The 21416-nt window shown below is 39.7% G+C and overlaps 1 protein-coding gene across 3 annotated transcripts in view; it reads left to right on the top strand.

The window, feature by feature from the left end:
• The window catches only part of LOC103715404 (midasin-like protein), a 77455-nt gene that overhangs the window by 14162 nt on the left and 41877 nt on the right, over nt 1–21416 (top strand). For 2 of the 3 annotated variants that reach the window (XM_088723578.2, XM_088723577.2), the window contains exons 9-24: nt 5897–5978; nt 9588–9710; nt 9790–9889; nt 9961–10057; nt 10166–10291; nt 10369–10425; nt 10512–10688; nt 10778–10903; nt 11020–12795; nt 13636–13703; nt 13792–13987; nt 14147–14251; nt 14351–14656; nt 18905–19098; nt 19453–19507; nt 20094–20244. In XM_088723578.2, the coding sequence (XP_088579704.2) occupies nt 5897–5978; nt 9588–9710; nt 9790–9889; nt 9961–10057; nt 10166–10291; nt 10369–10425; nt 10512–10688; nt 10778–10903; nt 11020–12795; nt 13636–13703; nt 13792–13987; nt 14147–14251; nt 14351–14656; nt 18905–19098; nt 19453–19507; nt 20094–20244 (3739 nt within the window). Of the gene's footprint in view, nt 1–5896; nt 5979–9587; nt 9711–9789; nt 9890–9960; nt 10058–10165; nt 10292–10368; nt 10426–10511; nt 10689–10776; nt 10904–11019; nt 12796–13635; nt 13704–13791; nt 13988–14146; nt 14252–14350; nt 14657–18904; nt 19099–19452; nt 19508–20093; nt 20245–21416 lie in introns of those variants that run through there. The other variant, XM_088723579.2, reaches the window with a different exon arrangement.

Below are 21416 nucleotides of genomic sequence, written 5' to 3'. Positions count from 1 at the left end.
CCCGCAAGCGCCGCCAACCAAGAGGGCATCGGGCCATGAAGAGGCCAACGGAGGGTCAAGCCAAGGCCAACAACTTTGCATGGAAAGCCTTGGCCAAGACCTTCATTCGGCCAAGCACATCCATGGTTGGCTCATGCCAAGCATGCCATGCCTTGGCTGAGCACGCCCAACCTCGGCGGAGCCCACTGCGTGGAGCTCCGAGCCATGCCACGGCCAAATCCGACCGCAAACCATGCTGCGGGCGTGGTTCAGGCCTAAGAACCTCGCCAGCTACAGTGTGCCAGGCGAGGTTCTGGACGCTGAACCTCGCCAGCTATAGTGCCGGGCGTGCCCAGGCCAGCAGACAGGCCTGGCGAGGTTCAGGACAAAGAACCTCGCCAGCTACAGTGCCGCGCGCCCGTTAGCTTGTCAGCACGCCCGTACGCGCCCACCCGCGCGCCTGCCTGACCGTGCGCGCCCACGCCCAGCGCCCCGGGCGAGGTTTGGCCCAGCAAACCTCGCCATAGCCCGCGCCTGCCCGCGCCCGTGCGCTCGCCTGCGCACCCGCCCGCCCAGGCGCACACCCGGCGAGATTCGGGACAGCGAACCTCGCCGTAGACCGTGCCGCCTACGCTCGCCCACGCGCGCTCGACAGCCCCTGCGCGCGCCCCAGCGCCCCTGCCGCGCCTTGCCGCGCCCAGGAACTCTGCCGGTGCCCTGCCACAGCGCCCAGCGCCCTGCCAGGCTCCCTGCCGACCAGCCCCTGCAGCCAGTCGCGCCCAGGTCCTGCCAATGGCCTGCCTGCCCCCTGCAAAGGCCCCAGTCGGGCCAGCAGCCTATGCCCAAGGCTTGGCCATGCCTTGGCCAAGCCTTTGGCCTTACATGTGCCATGAAGACCCCTATGCCTTAGCCACTCTTGAGCCACTTGGAGAGCACTATAAATAGGAGGGAATGAGGGTCTTTTGAGGAATCTGAGATCTTTGAACATTGTAGTCTCTTGTATTTCGGTCTTTGGCTTGGGAGGGCTTTGCCCTATTGTATTCGGTCCTTGAGCTTGCTCTTGGACTTGGGCTAGGGGAGACCAATCATAGTTTTCTCTAGATTTATGCTTGTAGCTTCATTTGGGAATAGAAACCACCTCAAGCTTTCCTCTAAATTTACTTGTGTTCTTGAGTTGTTTTCATTCAAGTCAAGGGTCGGGTCAAGCTGCAGCCAGTAGACCCTCCCCTTGCCTTGGTTCCTATGGTCACCTAAAGAGCTTGGCACACCGCGGCACAAGCTCGATCCACCACGGCGTTACCCGTTCGGCCCGCATCCGTACATCTTGAAGCATCCGCAAGGAGCTAAGGGGCAAGACTTGGTGTGGCGACTTAGGGCCGAGAGCCGCCCTCCAACAGGGCGGGCGCATTGGTGCTGCGCCCGCTGGCGCTCTGGCTGCTTGGCCGCGACCTGTTGCTACTGCGGCCGTGCTGGGCGCGTGTGCCTGCGGGCACTGTTGCGTGCGCGCGGTTGAATCCGCGCGGGGTGGCGCCCGCTGGTCTGACGGGGCGAGGTCTGGTGCGCGGGCTGGTCCTGCGTGCTGCTGCTAGTGTCGAGGCCACGCACAGGCGTTGGGCATGGCCTGTGCGCGCGCCTGTCCGTTGCTGCTCCACTTGGCCGGCCAAGGGTCGGCCGACATCAAGGCTCATCAAATGCTCTGTCTAGTCCTCAGGTGTCGCACGAACCTTGCTTGGCTTGGCGCCATGGCGGTGCCGCTTGCAGGGGTCCTCAACACACCCTTCGGAGGCCTTCGACGACCCTCCATCCCTCTCCCTTCCTTCCCCTACTCTCTCTTTTCCTCTCTTTTCTTCTCCCTCTCCTGCTCCCTCGCCTCTCTGTTGTGTCCATATGGGCCCTGCACAGAACGACACCGAACCATGTCGTCGGCCGACCGGTATGGAATCCGGTAACGGCATGGCAGGCCTTGCTAAGAGGGCTGCATGTGCAGCCACATCATGCTAAGATTGTAGCTTATTTGGTGAAGCTTGGCTGCACAAAATAACTTCATGTTCGGGTTTGATGTAGTCAAGGGATCATGTCCACGTTGTGGCTGCATGGTCGGCCTCATATTCTGCTTTTGAAATTGATTCTAAGTTGCATCCAAATCGCCATATAAATTAGTGATCCAGTGCCACATGGTTTCTAGTTTGCTTGCAGTAATATGAAATGGTCAAATTTCACTAATTGGCCGACCCTTTGTATTTAAAACTTCATCTGTATGACCATTGTTCTTCAAAGTCAGCCTAGTCAGCCACATGAATTTTTCACCATAATAGGTGTTGCATCTTTTGGTAGATCTGTATGGATTGTCCCTCTTAATGGGTCAATAGAACAAGTCAAAAGGAAATGATTCTAGATACTCCTATGCCATCTCATGTATAAGCAATTTGAAAATGTCCAATATTGAGTGGATATGCAAAGAGGAAACCAATTCTCAAATTTGCTCCATATTCAGAGGTCCTTTGGTTTTATGCAGCATTTTTCAATTGAGCCAAACCAGAACAAGACAATGGGGTTGTAATATTGATGACAGCAACAAACAAATTAAGATCTATTGTCAGGAAGCTTTAGGTAAAACTTGTCTTTCAGAACAATAATTGACAGGCCATTACCCAAGACAAAAGAGAGCCCTTCCAAAAGGGCTGAAGGGATTAATGGATTCTTTTGCAAATGGGAGATGCATCTTGGATGTACTTGGACTCTGAGAGTCTAGGTTTCTTCCTGTGTAATCTGATTTGATCTATCTTCCTTGAATGGATACTTCTCTGGTGCAACTAGTGCCAGTGCCATTCACCTAGTAGGGCTTTGATTTGCACACTATCTTCCAATTGACTAATCACTTAAGTGGATGCACACTATAATAAGAGGGCAAAGTAGAAAGTATATTGTTCACCATAACTTGCCTTTGTCCTGAGGAGAGAAACCTGCATTGCCTATTAGCCAGCCTTTCCAGTCAGCAATTGGCAGTTTCATTTCTTGATAGATTTATCACTCAGCAGGATGCCTAGATATTTCAGAGGAATAGAGTCAAACTTACAATTGATGATCTTTTGCACATCTTTTTCCTAACACAGGATTGCCAACCAGGTAAATAATGAAACTCTGGCGAACGTTAAACTTCAAAGCTGAAATAATTTTGAAGCAATGGATATTGATCTTCAGCAAGGAAACTTGTTCAGCATCAGCTGTACGTAAGAGTAGTATTATAAAGGCTCAGTCTGTCACCCAAATCTTTCACTATCCCCTCCTCTCCATCCATCATAATTCAAATAAGATAATCAAAGAACAAAAAGCATAAGGGAGATAAAGTTCCTTTTCTTCTTTGTTCACCTTTAATCCAATTGCATATACACACACTAATGATGGTGTTGCTATATGCGATGGTTTGAGTGATCTACAAACCCTTATTTCTTATTGAATCTCTTGTTCCCTTTAGTTTTATTAATGAAATCTAAGATTGCAAATGGGTCGGATTGACCTGTAACCGACTCGATCCGTTTTGGAGGACCCGTGGGGTCGGATCGAGTCCTACAATTGGACTTGTTCCATTTTTTTGGGTCGAGTTTGGGTTTACTGAATTCAGACTGGACCCAACCCAATCTGATCTATTTGAAGTTTGGGTAATTTTGGAATTTCAATTCTACGACCCGATCCGACTCGATCCGAATCTGTAAAATTATTTGAGCCCACGGGGGTGCAAACAAGTTTTGAAGCCATGGATGGGTTAACCCAAACTGGACCCGATCCGGACTTGATCCGGACCTGAATGACCCGTTGGGTTAAAAATTGTAGCGGTGGAACCGACCCGACCCAGCCCGATCTTCTATTGGGTCAGGTCTGGGTCCAAAATTAGGACCCGAATAAGAAACCGGGTGGGGTCGGGGTCACTCATGACCCGACCCGACCTGAATTATTTGCACCCCTAATGAAATCCCATTTTAAACGATTATAAGTTCTCTCAGAACCTAGTTTATGTAGGATACTCTCAGAACCTGAATTATTTGCACCCCTAACTCATACTCGATATCGGGTAGTGTATTATTTTCTCATCAGTTTGGTACTGTACAGTATCGTATTAAAAAATAGCTTTCTAACAATTTCTCAATTTTTATCTCGGTACGCTACGATACAGGTCGGTACGCCTCGGTACAGACTGGTATGCACCTCAGTACGCCTCGATATTGGGCGGCATATTTCGGTACGACCAATACGGGGCTTGTGCCGACTTGAAAGTAAGTTTCGTACCGGTTTTCACCTAGTACGGTATGGTACACCCCATGAGCGGTATGGGGCGGTACGACAGACCATGGTTAAGAGAGCTTTTAAATGAGCTCTTCCTCGGGGATTAGAGACCATCTTGGTTAGATGCTTTCTCCCTAATTGCTTCTTTCATCTCTTTCTCGGAGAGAAGTGATTCTTGTTATTTTTAACAAGATCTAGAACTTTGGATCTGACTGACCAAATAGTTGTGTGACAAAGCACCTTAGATCCTATTAATGTCGGACTTCTCATGGTCAGCAACATTGAGTTGAGAAACTAATTGCATTTTCTAGCATTGGCAACGTGAGGAAAGCTAAGGTTTTGTTCCTCTTTTTAGTCATTTTCAGCCTTGATCTCGTCTCCAGTAAATCTACTTCTTTTTCTTAAAAAATGTTGTTTTTGCTTTTACCTTGCATTCTTTGGAATTCTTTCAAATTCTGAAGGATTCCAGCTCTCTCCCTATTTGGCTAAGTTTTGGACTCTCTAAGCATCCTTCTGATTAGCTATTGAAATCTATTTTGACATCTTTGAGCTTGGAAACTATGATTGTGGCATCATTAGGTCCATGGTCCCTATATGTTCAGTCACTATTGATAATTTTCCCTGCCTTCTTTTCCTCCAAGCACACTTCCTCACATAGCACTTTTTGGTATTGCTTGGTACCAACCCAATGCATATCATGAATGTCTCAATTTCATAGATGCATATAGAATTCTGTAGAAAGCAGGTGCATTTCACCAAGGGTGTCCTAAAGTTCTTTGCCAAACTGCAGCATAGAATCATCAACAAAGATTTCGGTCAGGGCAGGCATATGCCAAACATGAATACCCCTGACGGGCATAACTCCTAGCATAGAGACCTAATATTGAGTAAAAAAGATGCCATGACTTCTGTCTTTTTCAATAAAGTCTCATGACTGCCTGCTCTAGTTTGCTTTCGAAAATTTCGTTGTTGGGTCAGCCATACATGTTTCTAATGATTCGCATGGCATCAACAAACGATACAAGTGTTGGATAAGAATATACAACCCACTGGAATGCCCTTGTTGATGATTCTTTAGTCTGACAGCATCTAGGGTTCCTCAAACAATGTGATATCTCATCCTGGAAAATCCTTAACTTTTCCTTCTCTTACTAATACTGCAGAATGTTATTGTAAATTATGACCAATACTAGGTATATAGTACAACATGGTATGCATGTTGGCACGACACATGTACCATCCTATCAGTGCTTGAATCATTGAATAAGGCTACTATTTTTTTATTCAACTTAGTTGATCATTCTTCTAAAAAGAGATATAAGATAAGAAGAGTTTCAGTATCTATGTGTAGATCAACGGTCAGCTAGCAATTCTTTTCTGGTCTTGAACACCGACATATTTATTCAACTATACCTAGAAACACATACTTCTCAAGCACTTTTCACATTCCACAGATTGTCAACTGTTCACATGTTATGCTATTCTTGACTTGACATTGGTGATTCTTCTATATAAATTGATTGTATTTGTAGTACAAAACTGCAAATGGTTGCTTTCATTATCTTGTATAATACTACCTTACTGATCATTTTTTGATATCTGTTATTTAACTCCTGAATACATGTCACTTATGCAGGCAATAAGTGTGGCTGAGAGTTTCCGCTTGTTTGCTACTGTGTCAACTTCAAAGCATCATGAAGTTTCTCATGCTATAGAAGGTATGAGTATGACCATGTTTTTATTCTTCATTTTGGAATAAAAATATTTTTTAATCATCGACCTTTTTAATTGGTATTTTAGAATATTATATATTGCAATAATGTCTTCTATTTTTGATTGTAGCAGTCTGCTGTCAGCCTACAAACTTGTGGTCGTGTTTAATTCTTATTAGTAAATTGTGTTCTATTATAGAAATCACAACCAAATATTCTTTCTTGAATATCATATATGTGCATGTCATCTACTAATATTTTTGTTTTCTTTATACATTTTTGAGCATAATTTTCCTTCATTGTCTAATATTTATGCACAACCTCCTCATGACTTAAAGTCATGGTGAAAAAGTAAATTCTTTTTAATATTTTAAATGAATTTATATTTCTGAATTTAAAACCTTATATAATTTCTTCTATACATGGACCAACTGATTCTATGGTTTGTATAGTTGATCCCTGATGTTTTCTTTTTTATTGTACTTTGATCTATGCCACTGATTGATTATTAGTTTCGTGAAGTACTTTAGCCCTTTTCTCCCTTTGTAAAAGAGTTCTCTTTGGGTGGTACAAGTACTACAGTTTTGAATGACAAGCCTACTCAATTGCTCCCCTGCGTGCACCTTCCCCTGCCCCCGACAGGAAGGGGTTAAAACAGTTGAAAGTTAATTCCAGCAAAGATCTGATTTAATTTCTGCGGAAAATCAGTTTGCAGTGCCAAAAAGTTCAGTAAGGAAGAAGAATAGCAATCAAAATACGAGAGAATAGTAGGAGGGAAGAAATAAAGTGAAGGAATAAGAAAAAAAGAAGAAAAACAAATAGATGGGGATAGAAAGAAAGATAAGGAAGGCCACCTGCACCAAAGAAATCCTCTCATTCATTCAAAACACATCACATGCAATACTCTGTCATTCAATCTTAGTAGACCCTTTTATAGGCTTTCATTGACTTGCTTCAAGTAAACTAGGACTCTTGATAGACAACTAACTAGTCCCTAAAATATCTCTTAACAGTAAAATTCGGAATAGAACATAACCCTATATGTAAAGGCATCTAAAACAACCAAAGATCAAATATTAATGATTTCATGACTTATCCGGGAACTAATTCTAAAATAGGACACTAGAACTAATTCTAAAAAATACCTAGAAGTTCCGAGAAATACAAAAAATTGAAGTAAACTTTATTGATCCATCTTCATTCACGTTTGTTGTGCAAATCTAGACTTTGTGATTTTCATGATGTGACTTATAAGCTTGATCAACCATTGAATCTCTAGGGTTTGATGATGTATGCCCTCATAAAATTTTCTTGTAATCATGTCATCCATTGGTTGGTCTGATGTCTATTGCTTGACAATCAACAATCCTTTGATTGTACTTCTGGTTCGGGTTTTCCGGGCTGGGCTTCGCAATAGGAAAGGCCAAATGTGACCTAAGGAAACTCTTTCATACAAATAATGTTCCATGCTTTTCATTCAACCCTAGTCGATCCTTTTGTAGACATTCTATGACATGTTTCCCAAGCTGGCTAGGACTTTTGATAGCCAAGTAACTAATCCCCAAAATATTTTGTAAAAAACTTCAGAAGAGCATATAACTCTATATAAAAAGAAACCTAAAACAAGCAATAATCAATTTTAATGATTTCCTCTTCCTACCTCCGAGTGGTGAGTGGTTACTGTCTGGAAGTTTTTTTTAATAAATTACTTGTTCAAACCAACATATTCCTAGTATAACAGATTTGTTATACCAACTTCACTTGAAATAGGACTCTAAAACCAATTCTAAAAATTACCAAGATTAATGATATTGTAGTAAATAAAAAAGTTGGAGATGAAAAAGGGAATTCTCAAAAACCCTTGGCCATCAGTTGATTTCTCAAAGCGAAGTGGAATGGATTATTTTGGACAGTTCTGCATGGAATGTTAATACTTAGCCTTCTAGTCGCAATCTTTTGGTTGATGACGAGGCCTTAATAACTGCTGATTCTTCATCATCAACACTTGAGGAGGCTGAGGTCCTTTATTTGTTTGAAATCATTTTTGTATGTTTGATTAATTGTCCCATCAGGCAGCATTTTGTAAGATTACAAACGCTTGTTTTTTGATGCAAGAAAATGAACACGTGAGATGGGTATCTTGTTTCATTAAGTTTGTTTCTTGAATTGCAAAGTAATACTGTACTTTGCTGAGTTATGCCCGTGGATTCAAAAATTGTTGAAATGGGAAGGTACTGTTGATAATTGGTATCTTACCATTCCAACATGAAACCGGCACTGCTGCAGGTGCTTGACGTCGATACAGGTACATGTGTACCGGTATTGGGCTGTACCGCTGCGAACTGATAGTTTTGTATCGAGTGTACCGGTTGATATTGATGATTTTTTATTCTTTTTGATGATGTCAGTTTCTGTATGTATTAGTTGATACAGGTACCATCCTAAACCACACCATTTTGATGGAAAAGAGTTTGGGGTTCAGTATTGGTATTTTAAACCTTTGCTATGCCTTTCAAATAGTGTCTTTTCTGGTGATCAGGGAGGTTGGTGCTTTTAGAATAGACAACTCCAATTATTGGAGTCTTGTATATCATGCTTGCGTCTCATGGTTGGCATTGATGTGCTATTCATGTTTTATGTCAACTCTTGGTGTCATTGGTGTTAAATGATATATCAATAAAAAGTTTGTTGACAGGAAAAAGACAATGACCTGCTATTAAAATTTTTTTAGAAGTTTTTAAATATGTACCAATTTTGGTAGCTTTGCAATAGTTTGTAAGACATGCTTCAAAGAAACTGACTCAGTTCTTAACTAGTTAATTGAAGTAGGTTGATAAAATTCTGAGGTATTTGTGTTTATTACTTTTATTATGCTCGTTAAATAGTTTAAATTTATTTTTTTTATAAAACCACCATTAAAAATCTATGCTCATGCAATTAACAGCTGAATCTGAAAAAACTATGATGAGAATTGCAGCATTATTTGCAACTAAATTTGTTCAATAATAAAATATTATGGTTGTATGTGTAAACCAACATTGTTGAATGCTCATATACCGAAAATATTGTGAGATGCTTGTATACTATGGGCCAAGGGTTGAGGTACTGATACATTACTCGTACAATACTTACCGATATGGTATGGTACCACACCAACACATGTATTCCTCTTATTGTTATATACACAGGAGGATTTACTTTCTGTCACATTCACAGGATCACTAAGAGTTGCATGTAGCTTGTTTGGACTTGTGTTATGGATGGAAAGTTATTTTGGATGACACTTTGAATTTGTGTTCATCCATTGCATGAGTTTGCTTTGCTGACAAGTTTGAAAGCATGCACTTGCTGGTTATCTGTTTCCTTTATGTAGAAACTAGAAAGGTGAAATAGCCGTCGGCTGATCCGTGATATATTTTTTGCTTTTGGCTGTTAGCATTTTCTTTAGCCGATAAAATTCTAAGAAAAAATGTAATGCCTTATGTTTGGTGATGTTTTTTATTTTCACATTTCAATAATTGCTACTACTTCCATATTCTCGTCGAAGGAAAGGGGGAAAAAATAATTTCTTCTCATGTGGATTCTCTTAAACACTGAGTTGATTCTTTTTTACAGGAAGCCTGCCCTTTGGCTTCTTATGGAGAAAAGTGGTGGTTGCGATGGCAAGCAGTGGAGATATGCTAGATATACTAAATGCATGGTATCCCAGTTTAGAATGTATTTGTTCAAAGCTAATCGGTAGGTTGTCTTCCTATGTTACACTTGTTTGTTCCTGCATCTCAATGCATGTAACCGAGGCATTTGGTGTGTCTTACAGAAACTTTTGAAAAAGTAAGCTCCTTGGCTTCATACCGACTGGGAGGAATCCAGGATGTTGGGGTTGCATCAGCTGGTGCTTTTAGTAGGTTCTCATTAAGGTATGCACTCTATTTTTCTCGACTTGGTTGCGAATGTCATTATTCATTTGCTGAGAAGTTGGCATTTGTAGGCATCTTCTGAAGTGGTGCAGGAGAATTGCTGGTCTAGATCTCAACTTTTCTGGCGTTGGTTTGCCAGCTAGTGATCGTCAGATTATATATCAAGAGGTGTGTATTTTGCTTCCTTTTTGTTGATGAGTTTAGTCTAAGAAACCAACTTTCTTAATAAATGCTTTCTTACTTATTGTAAGTTGTAACATTTCTTATATTGTTCAGGCTGTTGATATATTTGCGGCTTCCTTATCCTCCTCTGAGAACCGCTTATTGATGATGAGAGAAATTGCCAGGATTTGGGGAATTGCAGAAAATGTGTACCCTCATCCTAACAAGCCTGTGTTTCAGGTTTATCTTGCTTTCTGATGGTGATGGTTATTCTGTTTCATTGTTGCTTGTTGTGCTTAATTCATCCTTTATTGCAGACTCGACGATCAGATTTACAAGTTGGAAGAGTTGTTCTACAATGCTCTCAGCCTGCAGTATGTTTATGGTCTTCACAATTATCTTGAGTTTCTGTTGTAACTTCTGTTATATGTGATGTTGATCTGTTTTTTTTTTTTTGCAGGTTGTTCAGCCGAAGAGACCTTTTGTTGGTATTCGCAGTGCCTTACATGTTCTTGAGAGGATTGCTTGTTCTGTGAAGTACAATGAACCTGTACTTCTGGTGGGTGAAACTGGTACTGGGAAGACTACACTTGTGCAGAATCTGGCCATGAGGCTTGGCCAGCCACTAACTGTGATGGTACAGGCCAAAGGATAATATTGCCATTATTATCAATTCTTTTGTAAATGCTAATTTTCTAACATTGCATGGATATATTTCTATTGCAGAACTTAAGCCAGCAGAGTGATGTTGCTGATCTTTTGGGTGGATTCAAGCCTACAGATGCGCGTTCAATTTGCATACCTCTTTATCATGAGTTTAGGGAATTGTTCTGTAAAACATTTTCTGGAAAGGTATATCATTAAAAATATGTGCCCGGCTAGTCTTTCTATTGCTAAAATTTGTTAACTTGTTCTTAACACGAAAAAAGTGTTTACTTTTTTGATGAATGCTTACCTTCTGCAAATAGGATAATGAAGCGTTGCTTCGTCATTATGAGATATATGCAATAGAAAAGAACTGGAAAAAGCTACTACATGCCTTTGAAAAATCAGTTGTGTTTGTTCATAAACGTGTTTGTAAAAGGGTTGATTCTGGCTGTGGCTCAAAGAGAAAGAGGCCTTTGTCTGAAGATGTACTTCAAGATTGGGTGTCCTTTTCTTTGAGACTTAACACTGCTCTTAAGCAAGTTGGTGCTGCTGCAGGCATGTCATTCACATTTGTGGAGGGAGCTTTTATAACTGCTTTAAGAAGTGGCCACTGGATCTTACTTGATGAGATAAATCTGGCTCCACCAGAAACATTACAGAGAATAAGTGGTGTTTTAGATGGAGATAAGGGTACACTTTGTTTGACTGAAAGGGGGGATATTGATTACATAGATCGCCATCCTTCCTTCCGCTTATTTGCTTGCATGAATCCTGCAACAGATGCTGGAAAGCGAGAACTGCCATATTCTTTCAGGAGCAGGTTTACTGAATCTTTTGTTGATGATGTATTGGATGATGAGGATCTGACTCTTTTTGTTAATCAATATATGGATGAGATAAACACTAGGGGAGATATGTCTAGCAGGATTGTACGGTTTTACAAAGCTGCCAAAAGTGAATCTGAGGAGAGGCTGCAGGATGGGGCTAACCAGAAGCCACAGTTCAGTTTGCGATCCCTTGCTCGTGCACTGGAATATACTAAAAGGGCAGAGAGGAACTTTGGCTTCCAAAGAGCCCTTTATGATGGCTTTTGCATGTTCTTTCTTACTTCATTGGATGGCCCCAGTGCAAAAATTATGAACAATATGATAGTGTCATACTTGTTAAGTGGGACGGTGCCTCCCAGTATTCCTTTTGATGCTTATTTTTCTGAAAAATCAAAATGTGTAAATGTTTCAGACTCTGCTACTTTCATCGAGAATTATGTTCTTACTAGAAGTGTTAGGGAGCATCTCAAGAACCTTGCACGTGCAGTCTATATTAAACGATACCCAGTTCTTCTACAGGGTCCCACATCTAGCGGCAAGACTAGCCTTGTTCAGTATCTTGCTTCAGTTACTGGTCATGAATTTGTCCGCATCAACAATCACGAGCACACTGATTTGCAGGAGTATTTTGGCTCTTATATTACCGATTCTTTTGGGACACTTCAGTTTCAAGAGGGTGTATTAGTAAAGGCTGTACGCAAGGGACACTGGATTGTTTTAGATGAGTTAAATCTTGCTCCTTCGGATGTGTTGGAAGCTTTAAATCGGCTATTAGATGATAACAGGGAACTCTTTGTACCTGAACTTCAAGAAACTGTGTCTGCGCACCCTAATTTTATGCTTTTTGCCACCCAAAACCCACCTACATTATATGGCGGGCGCAAAATGTTGTCTAGAGCTTTTCGCAATCGTTTTTTGGAGATACATGTTGATGAAATTCCAGAAGATGAATTGACCATCATTTTAGAAAATAGATGCAAGATACCTGCAAGTTATGCTACAAAAATGGTTGAAGTTATGAAGGCTTTGCAGTTGCATAGGCAAAATAGTAAAGTCTTTGCTGGAAAACATGGTTTCATCACCCCACGAGACTTGTTTCGATGGGCCAATCGTTTCAGGTTGTTTGGGAAATCCTATGAAGATTTGGCAAGAGATGGATATCTTCTTCTTGCTGAAAGGTTGAGAGATGAAAATGAGAAGAATGTTGTCCGAGAAACTGTGGAGCGGTGCCTTCATGTGAAACTGATAATGGATGACTTGTACAAAGCGGTGCGTCATTTGTTCCTACTCTGTTTTTGGAAAAATGTTCTCTGATTTTATGAACTGCTACTTTTTTTCTCTATTGCATTCTAATGTAAATCTAATTTGTTGGCCAAACATGCTTCATATTAGTTCATTTCATTCCAACTAATTATTAAATTGTTTTTTCATTGGTATAATTTTGGAGGTTTAAGGGTATGAGATACTGCTCATCATTACATAGAAACTGATTGATCTGCTTTTTGGTTGATAACAGTAATACTATGTAATAATCCTGTTGAACTAAGCAAATGAGCATATCCATCATGCAATTTTTATTCTGCATATATAGCCAACTTGTATTGGCAGTTCTTTAGCTTGTGGTGGAATAGTGTCATCTTGTTCAATGAGGTGGTTTGCTTTGATGTTTTGGGTGTTACCGTTCCTTCTTTGCTCTATGTTGAGAAATTTGTTCACTCTCTTTTTTGATTTTAGTAATTTGTTCGCTTATCTTGCAACATTGCTTTTTGAGAGGGTTATCCGTTTCATGGTTTAAGTTTTTTTTTTCCTTATTGCTTTAGTTATTTTCGCTGATGGTTATTGCCCATCTATTCCATTTAAGCATATGTCTCAATGAGTTAGTATTCATGCAAAATGATTTCTATATAAATACCATCTATTCCATTTAAGCATGTGTCTCAATGAGTTAGTATTCATGCAAAATGATTTCTATATATTTCTGGTCTAGGATTGTTGTTGTTGCTGTTGTTTGTTAGCAATGATTATGTTCGCTGCATGTTCCTTGTTTGATGACTTAATGCTCTAAGTTGATAAATATCATTGTTATATTATATTTCTTTTTGAATGCAGGAAAGAGGCCAGGGTGATGCTGCTTTTGAGTTCTCTAGGATTCCAGGAGTACAAGAGAACGTTGGAAAGTGAGTTTGATTTTCTAATTTCATACTTGGTGCATTTGTTCTTTCTGCTGTTTTAAATTTCATCATCATATCTTGTTAATCTTTGTAGTATTACATGGACCAAAAGTATGTGGAGGTTATATTTTCTTGTTGAGCGGTGCTACAAGTTACGTGAACCTGTCCTTCTTGTTGGTGAAACTGGTGGTGGGAAGACCACTGTTTGCCAGCTGTTGAGCATTGTTTTGAGGGCAAGATTGCACACTTTGAATTGCCATCAGTACACTGAGACCTCAGACTTTATTGGGGTGTGTTTATATTTTATTCACAGTTTCACATTTTCTATATTTTCTTTATATTCTTTTAAGTTTCGTTTCTGTTGATGTCTGGGCCACTAGTCTGATGAAGCTCAAATGCTTGCTTGTATGACATCTCCTACTATCTGAACATGTTCTATCTTTTACCAGGGGTTTTATCCAGTGCGAGATAGATCAAGATTAGTTATGGAATTCAAACATGGCATTGTGAGGGTGAAGCAATCCAAAGTTTTCCTTCACTTTGCAGGAAATGTTGTATGTGTTCTCTTAATTTTTTCTGGTATCTTTGAAAGATTACAGCAATTAAACCTTCCAGGATATTGCTTCTTTACATGTACATCTCATGTCATGCAGGCTTTATCTTCTGACATATCACAAGGCTCCATGACTATAAGTCAGCTAAATGAAATTCTTAATAATTACAATCAACATGCGCCGTTGCATCCTGATGTCACTCAACAAGATGTTGAGGCATTTGAGCAAATAAAACTGGATCTGTTGCAGCTGCAGCAGAAGTGGCAAACCATATTCCTTTGGCAGGATGGACCACTTGTGCAAGCGATGAAGGACGGAGATCTTTTTCTTGTGGATGAAATTTCCTTGGCTGATGATAGTGTACTTGAACGGCTGAACAGTGTTCTAGAACCTGAAAGGAAATTGGTGGGTTTTTCCTCTATTTGGAAATAAATTTACTTCTAACAGATATAGGAGGGAGACAGAAGTCGTCTTGTTATGATTCTGTCTACTAACAATATGACATTGATAGGACAAGAGTTAGTATGATTCATTACCAACAAAAGAATTCTTTTCTTATTCTACTGATTTAACTTGACAAATTACTGCCCTTAAGCAGAGAAATTGACTAAGCCTGTTTGTACTTGTTTTCAGAATCAAAATTCTATAAAAGACTGATCTCTATTCCTGGAAATCTGGATTCTGTGTCCAAGTAAATGAAATCTAAGTTATGAGTGAGCTTAGATAAGATTAACTGGTATTTGTGAAGTTCTCATTTGTTCGTTGTGTGAATACCAGTTAATGTGGTTCACCTTGATAATTCCCTGATTATTTATGCACTATTTTGATAAAACAAATATTAATATTAGTATGATAAGACCATATTTTGTTATGTTCTATCTAGTTTTCAGTATGTGAAGAAGACCTGCTTTTATTTAAATGTAACTTGTAAAACTATAAGTTGTGCTTGGAAACATAATCTTCACATAAGTATATTTTGGTGTGTTTTATAATTTCTAATTATTTATGGATTTGCTAAATTTACAAATGAGAAGGTATTGCTTAACAGAATATTTTGGAAGTAGATACTGTTTAGTCTTTGCTTTTTATTATTGCTTGATTTTTCATGTTAATCTTTTCATATTTAAGTACATGAAAGTTACTATTATTAACTTTCATATAAAGAGAGGATGTTTCCTTGGCTTCATTTGAATTTTTTGGTCATAAAACATCAGATGTTTTTGTCTTTGGAACTTTTGTATTACTATATAACTGTTAAGTCTTGTCTAAATTTAGGTTAGCCAAATCGGTACTGGGGCCCATGCCGATCAGCTACCGGTACGGTAGCGGTTTAGCTAGTTTATCCTTGTTCGACAAACTATCGTTTAAGCCATTTGAGATATTGAAGGAGGGTGGGTGTCCGGGGGGTGGGGGGGTAGGGGGGGCGAACCGGTTCAAATCGTTTTTCTTTAGAGCGGTTCATGCTATTTTTTGAAAAGTAGTACCGATTCGGTACGAGGTGAACCTGGCGGTTTGGATTAGGTTTCTTGTATCCTTGCATGCCATTGAGTTGTGTTCCAATCTTATTATGAGTTTTACAATTTTTTTTTCATAGTTTCTGCATTAGCTTGGGCTTCTCCCTTGCCTTTTCGGCTGTCTTAAGTTTTAATACCAAATCTTTCTAGGTCTTGCACATCCTTTTCAACCCCTACTCATGTCTAAGTATTTTAATCAATTCTCCATCTTAAGGTTTGCCATCTCAATACCGGATCCCTTACTGCTACCATCCTACTACAGTGCTGGTACATGGTACGGTACGAGACGAGGAGGCTACTAAGTGCCAGAATGGTACAAGACTGTGTACGGTGTACCTGTTTGGTATCGGTCTGGTATGTTATGGTACATTCAGTACAATGCGGTATGATATGCCCAGTACATTATGGTATGGGCAAATTTGGCTCCGTCATTTTGCCCTCAATTGAGCCAGCTCGTATAATCTCTTTTCCTTTGTGTATATTTTCTCTCATTTTATGATTAATTTACTTAATCAGCACCATCCACACAATTCAATTCCTCCTCCCCAGCACTGCCACCAGTGCAACATTCATCATGTTTACTTAAGCACTTGCTTGCTCAAATATTTTTGAACCATATAGCATTGTGGGCTTTCTTGCTGTTTTACAAAATTATCATTTGGATCACCAAGCATACATCTGTCGCATCATCTCTAGAAGCACCTTTTTAGCCTCATGGCTGGATATAGTTCTTTTGCAAATCAATTATTATAACCAAAGTAGGTCTTGTTCGTAAATGCTGACCTTCATTTTTTTTTGTTTTTTGTAGGGAGGGGTGGTGGTGATATCCATGTATGCCATTCCTATCCTTTTGTTTTCATTCTAGTGAATTAAAGGGCTGAGGTTTTCCTCTACAATCTAGAATTAGCATTTAGCCATTTACTTATTTAGCATTCAAGGGTATATTATAGGTACACAGTACACTATTGTTAGAGCGGGAAAGTGACTGCGTCCCGATCAGAGGTATTGTCCGCTTTGGGGAGGTGCGTATGTATCGCGCGACGCGTGTTGTGTGCAGCTCTTAATGGGCAATATTTTCCTCACGGCTTTGTCCTTCTTAAAAGGATCCTCTCCATTTTGAGAGGTGCTGGAGCAGCTCAGCAGTAGAGGTATTTTCCTCTTTAGGGTGCGTCGGGCCTTTTCGGCTCTTTGCGCTGCCCTCAAGGTTTTATCCCAAAGGGGGCCCTCTGGAAAGGAAAGGGGTGGCCCCTCCTTATAAGGCACAATCCTTTCCGCTACTCTTCCAATGTGGGACTAAAGTTCCAGGTCCCCCATCCGCCCCCCAACAACTATAATGCTTCTTCACTTGTGTTAGCAATCAGTTTATCTATGATTACTGAAGAAGTATAGGCTTAGTGCCGACCTTTTAACTTACTGCAACTTAAATTTAAGTTGTTGAGCAACAACTTTACTTAGATTTTCGTTACTTGCTATCTATGTTTGCTGTGGTTTGGGCACCTTTCTCATTGCCCATTAAATTACATCTTGTAAACTTCACAGCAAAGAAATTGTCTCCGTAGTTGACCTTCCTAGTATATCTCAAATCCGTTCTTTGAGATTGTTGTCATTTTCTTTGCTTTGGTCAATCACTCTTTCAGTTACATCATGATGTACCTCAAAAATTCAATGCTAATGATTGTTTGTTCCAAGGTTCGCCGTACCGGTACCAGTCGGCGTATCGATGGCGGTTCGGATCGGTACGTACCGGTCGATTTTTCAATAAAAAGCTCCCGGTACCAGATCCCACGCTATTCTGGTACCGGTCCTTGCCCGGACCAGTTTGTACCGGCCCGTACCGGGCCGGTACGGCATACCCTAGTTTGTTTTGTTTTGTACGCCAATACTTTTTCTTATATAGGTGCGCTGTGAGGTCTCATTGAAACAGTTGGCAGCTCCCTAGATCCTAATTCTTACCTGTTGATATTAATATATGGTAGAATCCAGACTAAAAATTCCAATGTCTAACATATATTATCAAGGTCTCATGTTTGTTAATCTTTCGCTGAATCATATTATCGCTGCTTGAAATGCATTTTTGCCCATTTCTCTCCCACATTGTAGTTTGTCTGTTATTTATTAGATAGAACTTTGTATTGAAGTATTATAAATAAGAAAAAATTGAAACTTAAACGAAAGTGAGAGCAAGCCAAGCAGTAGTGTACAAAGACATACGAATATATTCCACTCTGGTTTTGATGATAACAAGCCTTTTCCCTGGGTTTTTTAAGTATTTATTTACAATTCTTCATTATCCAATGCTTTGCGTTAAATTTGTAAATCTTTCTCATCACTTAATTGAGGTTTATTTAGTGGCCGTTCCTTTCTCTTTTTCCCTGTCTGCTTCCACCAATTTTAGCCTTAATGTTGTGTGATTCAAGATCATATTTTGTCCATTGTTCTGCTGTTTCAATTATTTTAAGAGAGTTTCTTTAGCTGATTTGATTGTTGACTGATCTTGGAAAGTGCTGAGACTCTAAAGTTGAGATTACTCTCCCTTAAAAGAATAGTTATTTTCCTTACTGTCAGCACTTATGAGATTGTCCTTTGTTATACATGCTTTATTTTCACTGGATTATCATTTTTCAATTAGAATTCCTCATCTTTACTGCACTCTTCTTCAAGTTCACATGCATTGATTTCAAGCGACTGTATTGTATTTTTTACCACTGTTTGTTCCATCTGACAGTGATGACATTCTGAAAGGTGTATCTTCAACTTTCATAAGTGCATGTAAAGTTGTAAACCATAAAAGCCACATGCTTTCTGGAAAGTCATGATTAGTTTGTGCATAACATGTGTATCGACATAAGGGCATAAGCTCACACCATTTTGGGCCCCTATTGAATTCACGTGATTCAAATTCTTATCCATAATAGTGCTTCTAGATGCTTAATTTGTTATCTTGGATGATTGGTAAGGTGGCTAATTGCTATACTTATATTACAACTGTTATGGCTTAATCAACATCACATGTTTTTGACTGTATGCTTTTGGGATTTTTCGAAGATTTTAAAGTGTACCAAACTTCTTCCTTTGAAGTTGTTCCTTGATTGGTTGCCGATTTCCTGACTTTCTTCTAATCAAGCTACTATTTTTGTAGTCATTAGCTGAGAAAGGGGGCTCTGTTCTTGAGAGGATAACTGCTCATCCTAATTTCTTCATTCTTGCAACAATGAATCCGGGAGGTGATTATGGGAAGAAGGAGCTTTCTCCAGCATTGAGAAATCGATTTACTGAGATATGGGTACCTCCTGTTAATGATTTTAATGAACTTAAGAGCATTGCCATTGAGAGGTATGTGCATCCTTTCTGTGCAAAGTTTTGAAGAGTCTGAACCTACAAACATTTGTGGATGAGAAGCGCCAATAGGCAGCAAGACCATGCCCTTCCCCACTTTATATATGTATCCTGCATGAAGTGGATATAGGGTCTGCATCGATATGGAGGTTGTGTAGTTTATGCTGTGTGTTAGTGGTTTTCACCTATATGTGTTTGTAGGTCTAGCACTTCTCTTCCTCATATTTCTTATGATGAATTGGATCCTGTTGAATTGGTCCTTCTTATTCTTGTTTCTTTTCTTTTTCCCTTTTCTCTTTATTTGAATGGAAGAGTGAGATGAATTTGTTTGTTCCTTGATTCATGATACAGGTTCATTAAATCAGAACTCTCGTTCTTAGCAGATTGTATGTTAAATTTCTGTCAGGTATGTAACATTTTGTTTGTTTGTTATGTCACTTCAATTTCTAATTTCAGGTCAACATTGCATATTAGTTGTTCATATGATCAGCATAATGTCATGTTTGTCCAAATGACTTCTTAAATGCCATATATTCCTGGATCTTGCTATGAGAGTTGGAGATGACTGTTCTGTAATACTTATCTGCTGCATTTTTTAATGTGTATGTGTTCTTTCATGAATACTGGAAGATTTACTTACGATCAAGCTTTCATTTATTATCTAGTATTGTTTTACTGCACTTATTGCAAGTATGGTCAATAAAAATGTAAAATTTACTGGATAGAAGGATTTACTTGAGGCCTAAGTCCTAATCAGCAGGCTGCAAGTTGGAGAGAACATTCGCTTCCTTAGTATAACTGCATGTTAGGGAAACTTTTTCTTGGTTTATTATTATGTTATCTTGTTGTTTGTTTAATATAAGTGCTTTTAGTCATGTAGTCTCACTGTACCTGCCTCCAGAAAAGATACCTTATGGCCTCATTGTTTATTCTTTTCTCCTTATTCTCATATGATCCAACAATCAGCTTTCTTCTATCTGTTTCTGTAACAGTGGTTCAATCAATTGCAAACTGGGAGGCAACTCACAGTGAGAGATTTGCTGTCCTGGATTTCATTTATAAATGTGACTGAGGGAAGTCTTGGATCTGAATATGCATTCATACACGGGGTGTTCCTCGTTTTACTAGATGGCCTAAGTTTGGGTATTTTCTTAACCACTGACTTTTTAATTCTTGTTTTTATCGTAAACAATCATATAGTTCTTAGATATTTTCTTCGCCACTGCCATTGTAGTTCTTGTTTTGTGCCCTAAAAAGCTTGCTATTCTTGTATAATGTATAGGATTTGTTCTTTATTTGTGAATTACTCTTGATTGTGCATCTAGGTGAGATCTTTTCTTCTCTTTTTTGTTTTTCTTTTTTTCTTTTTGGTTGGGGGGGGGGGGGGTTAATTATCTAGAAAAATAATGTATCTCTTTGATAACAATATTTTCACTTTGATATACAAATATTTAACGCACTTTTGTCATGTGTTATACTTCATAGTGAGAAGTAGGTAGAGACAGGAAAAGCGAGGATTTATTTTATGAGTATATGGTTCATGGGTACTCAGCTAGCTCGACTCGGATTTATAATAGGGTAGAATTATTCTATAATTTATAGTATATGTAAATAATGAAGATTCATCTGCTATTTTTTTATGATCATAGTTTTATAATGGTTCATCCAAATGGTTTCGGCAGACCCTTGCCTGTTCAATAAGGCAAAATCTCTTTGGTGAAAAAAATATCGAACACGTCTCTACAGGAGTCTTTCTTTCAACTGTTTTTATCTGCTAGCACTACCCTATATCAGCTTGTTTAGCTTGAAAACATATGTATTTCAACAATCAGTCAATCTAATCTATGTCTTAGAGTACAGGTTAATATTTGGAAAACTTGATTTTCAAATTGTTGATTGTTTGGACCAAGGTCAGTTGAACCAATACCGGGACTCATACCAGCTGGCGATCAATTCAATACGATATGGGTCTGTACCTTGCCATTCTAGGGTGTATCATAATAGGAAGAGGGAGGGGGAAAGTGAGAGGGAGGGAGAGAGGCCGAGGAGCTTCGAGCCATGAGGGAGCTTCGAGCCATGAGGGAGCTTCGAGAGCTTCGGATCTAGCGATGGGGACGAGAGGGGGGGAGAGGGAGGGAGAGAGAGAGGCTCACTTGGTTGGGGACATTGTCATAGATCGTTGTTGTCGACTCGATAGGAATAGAGGGCTTCGGCGATTAGGGCTTTGAAACTGAGCGAAGGGAGTTGCAAATGGGGGAGGGCTTTGCCCTTTATATATCCAACGGACTGGCTGAACCGTGCTGGTGACCGATCAG

The sequence above is a fragment of the Phoenix dactylifera genome, chromosome 6 (assembly GCF_051530095.1).
Source record: "Phoenix dactylifera cultivar Ajwa chromosome 6, Ajwa_hap1_PhDact_Kaust_v1.1, whole genome shotgun sequence".
NCBI lineage: Eukaryota > Viridiplantae > Streptophyta > Magnoliopsida > Arecales > Arecaceae > Phoenix > Phoenix dactylifera.
This window is presented reverse-complemented; position numbering and strand designations above follow the sequence as displayed.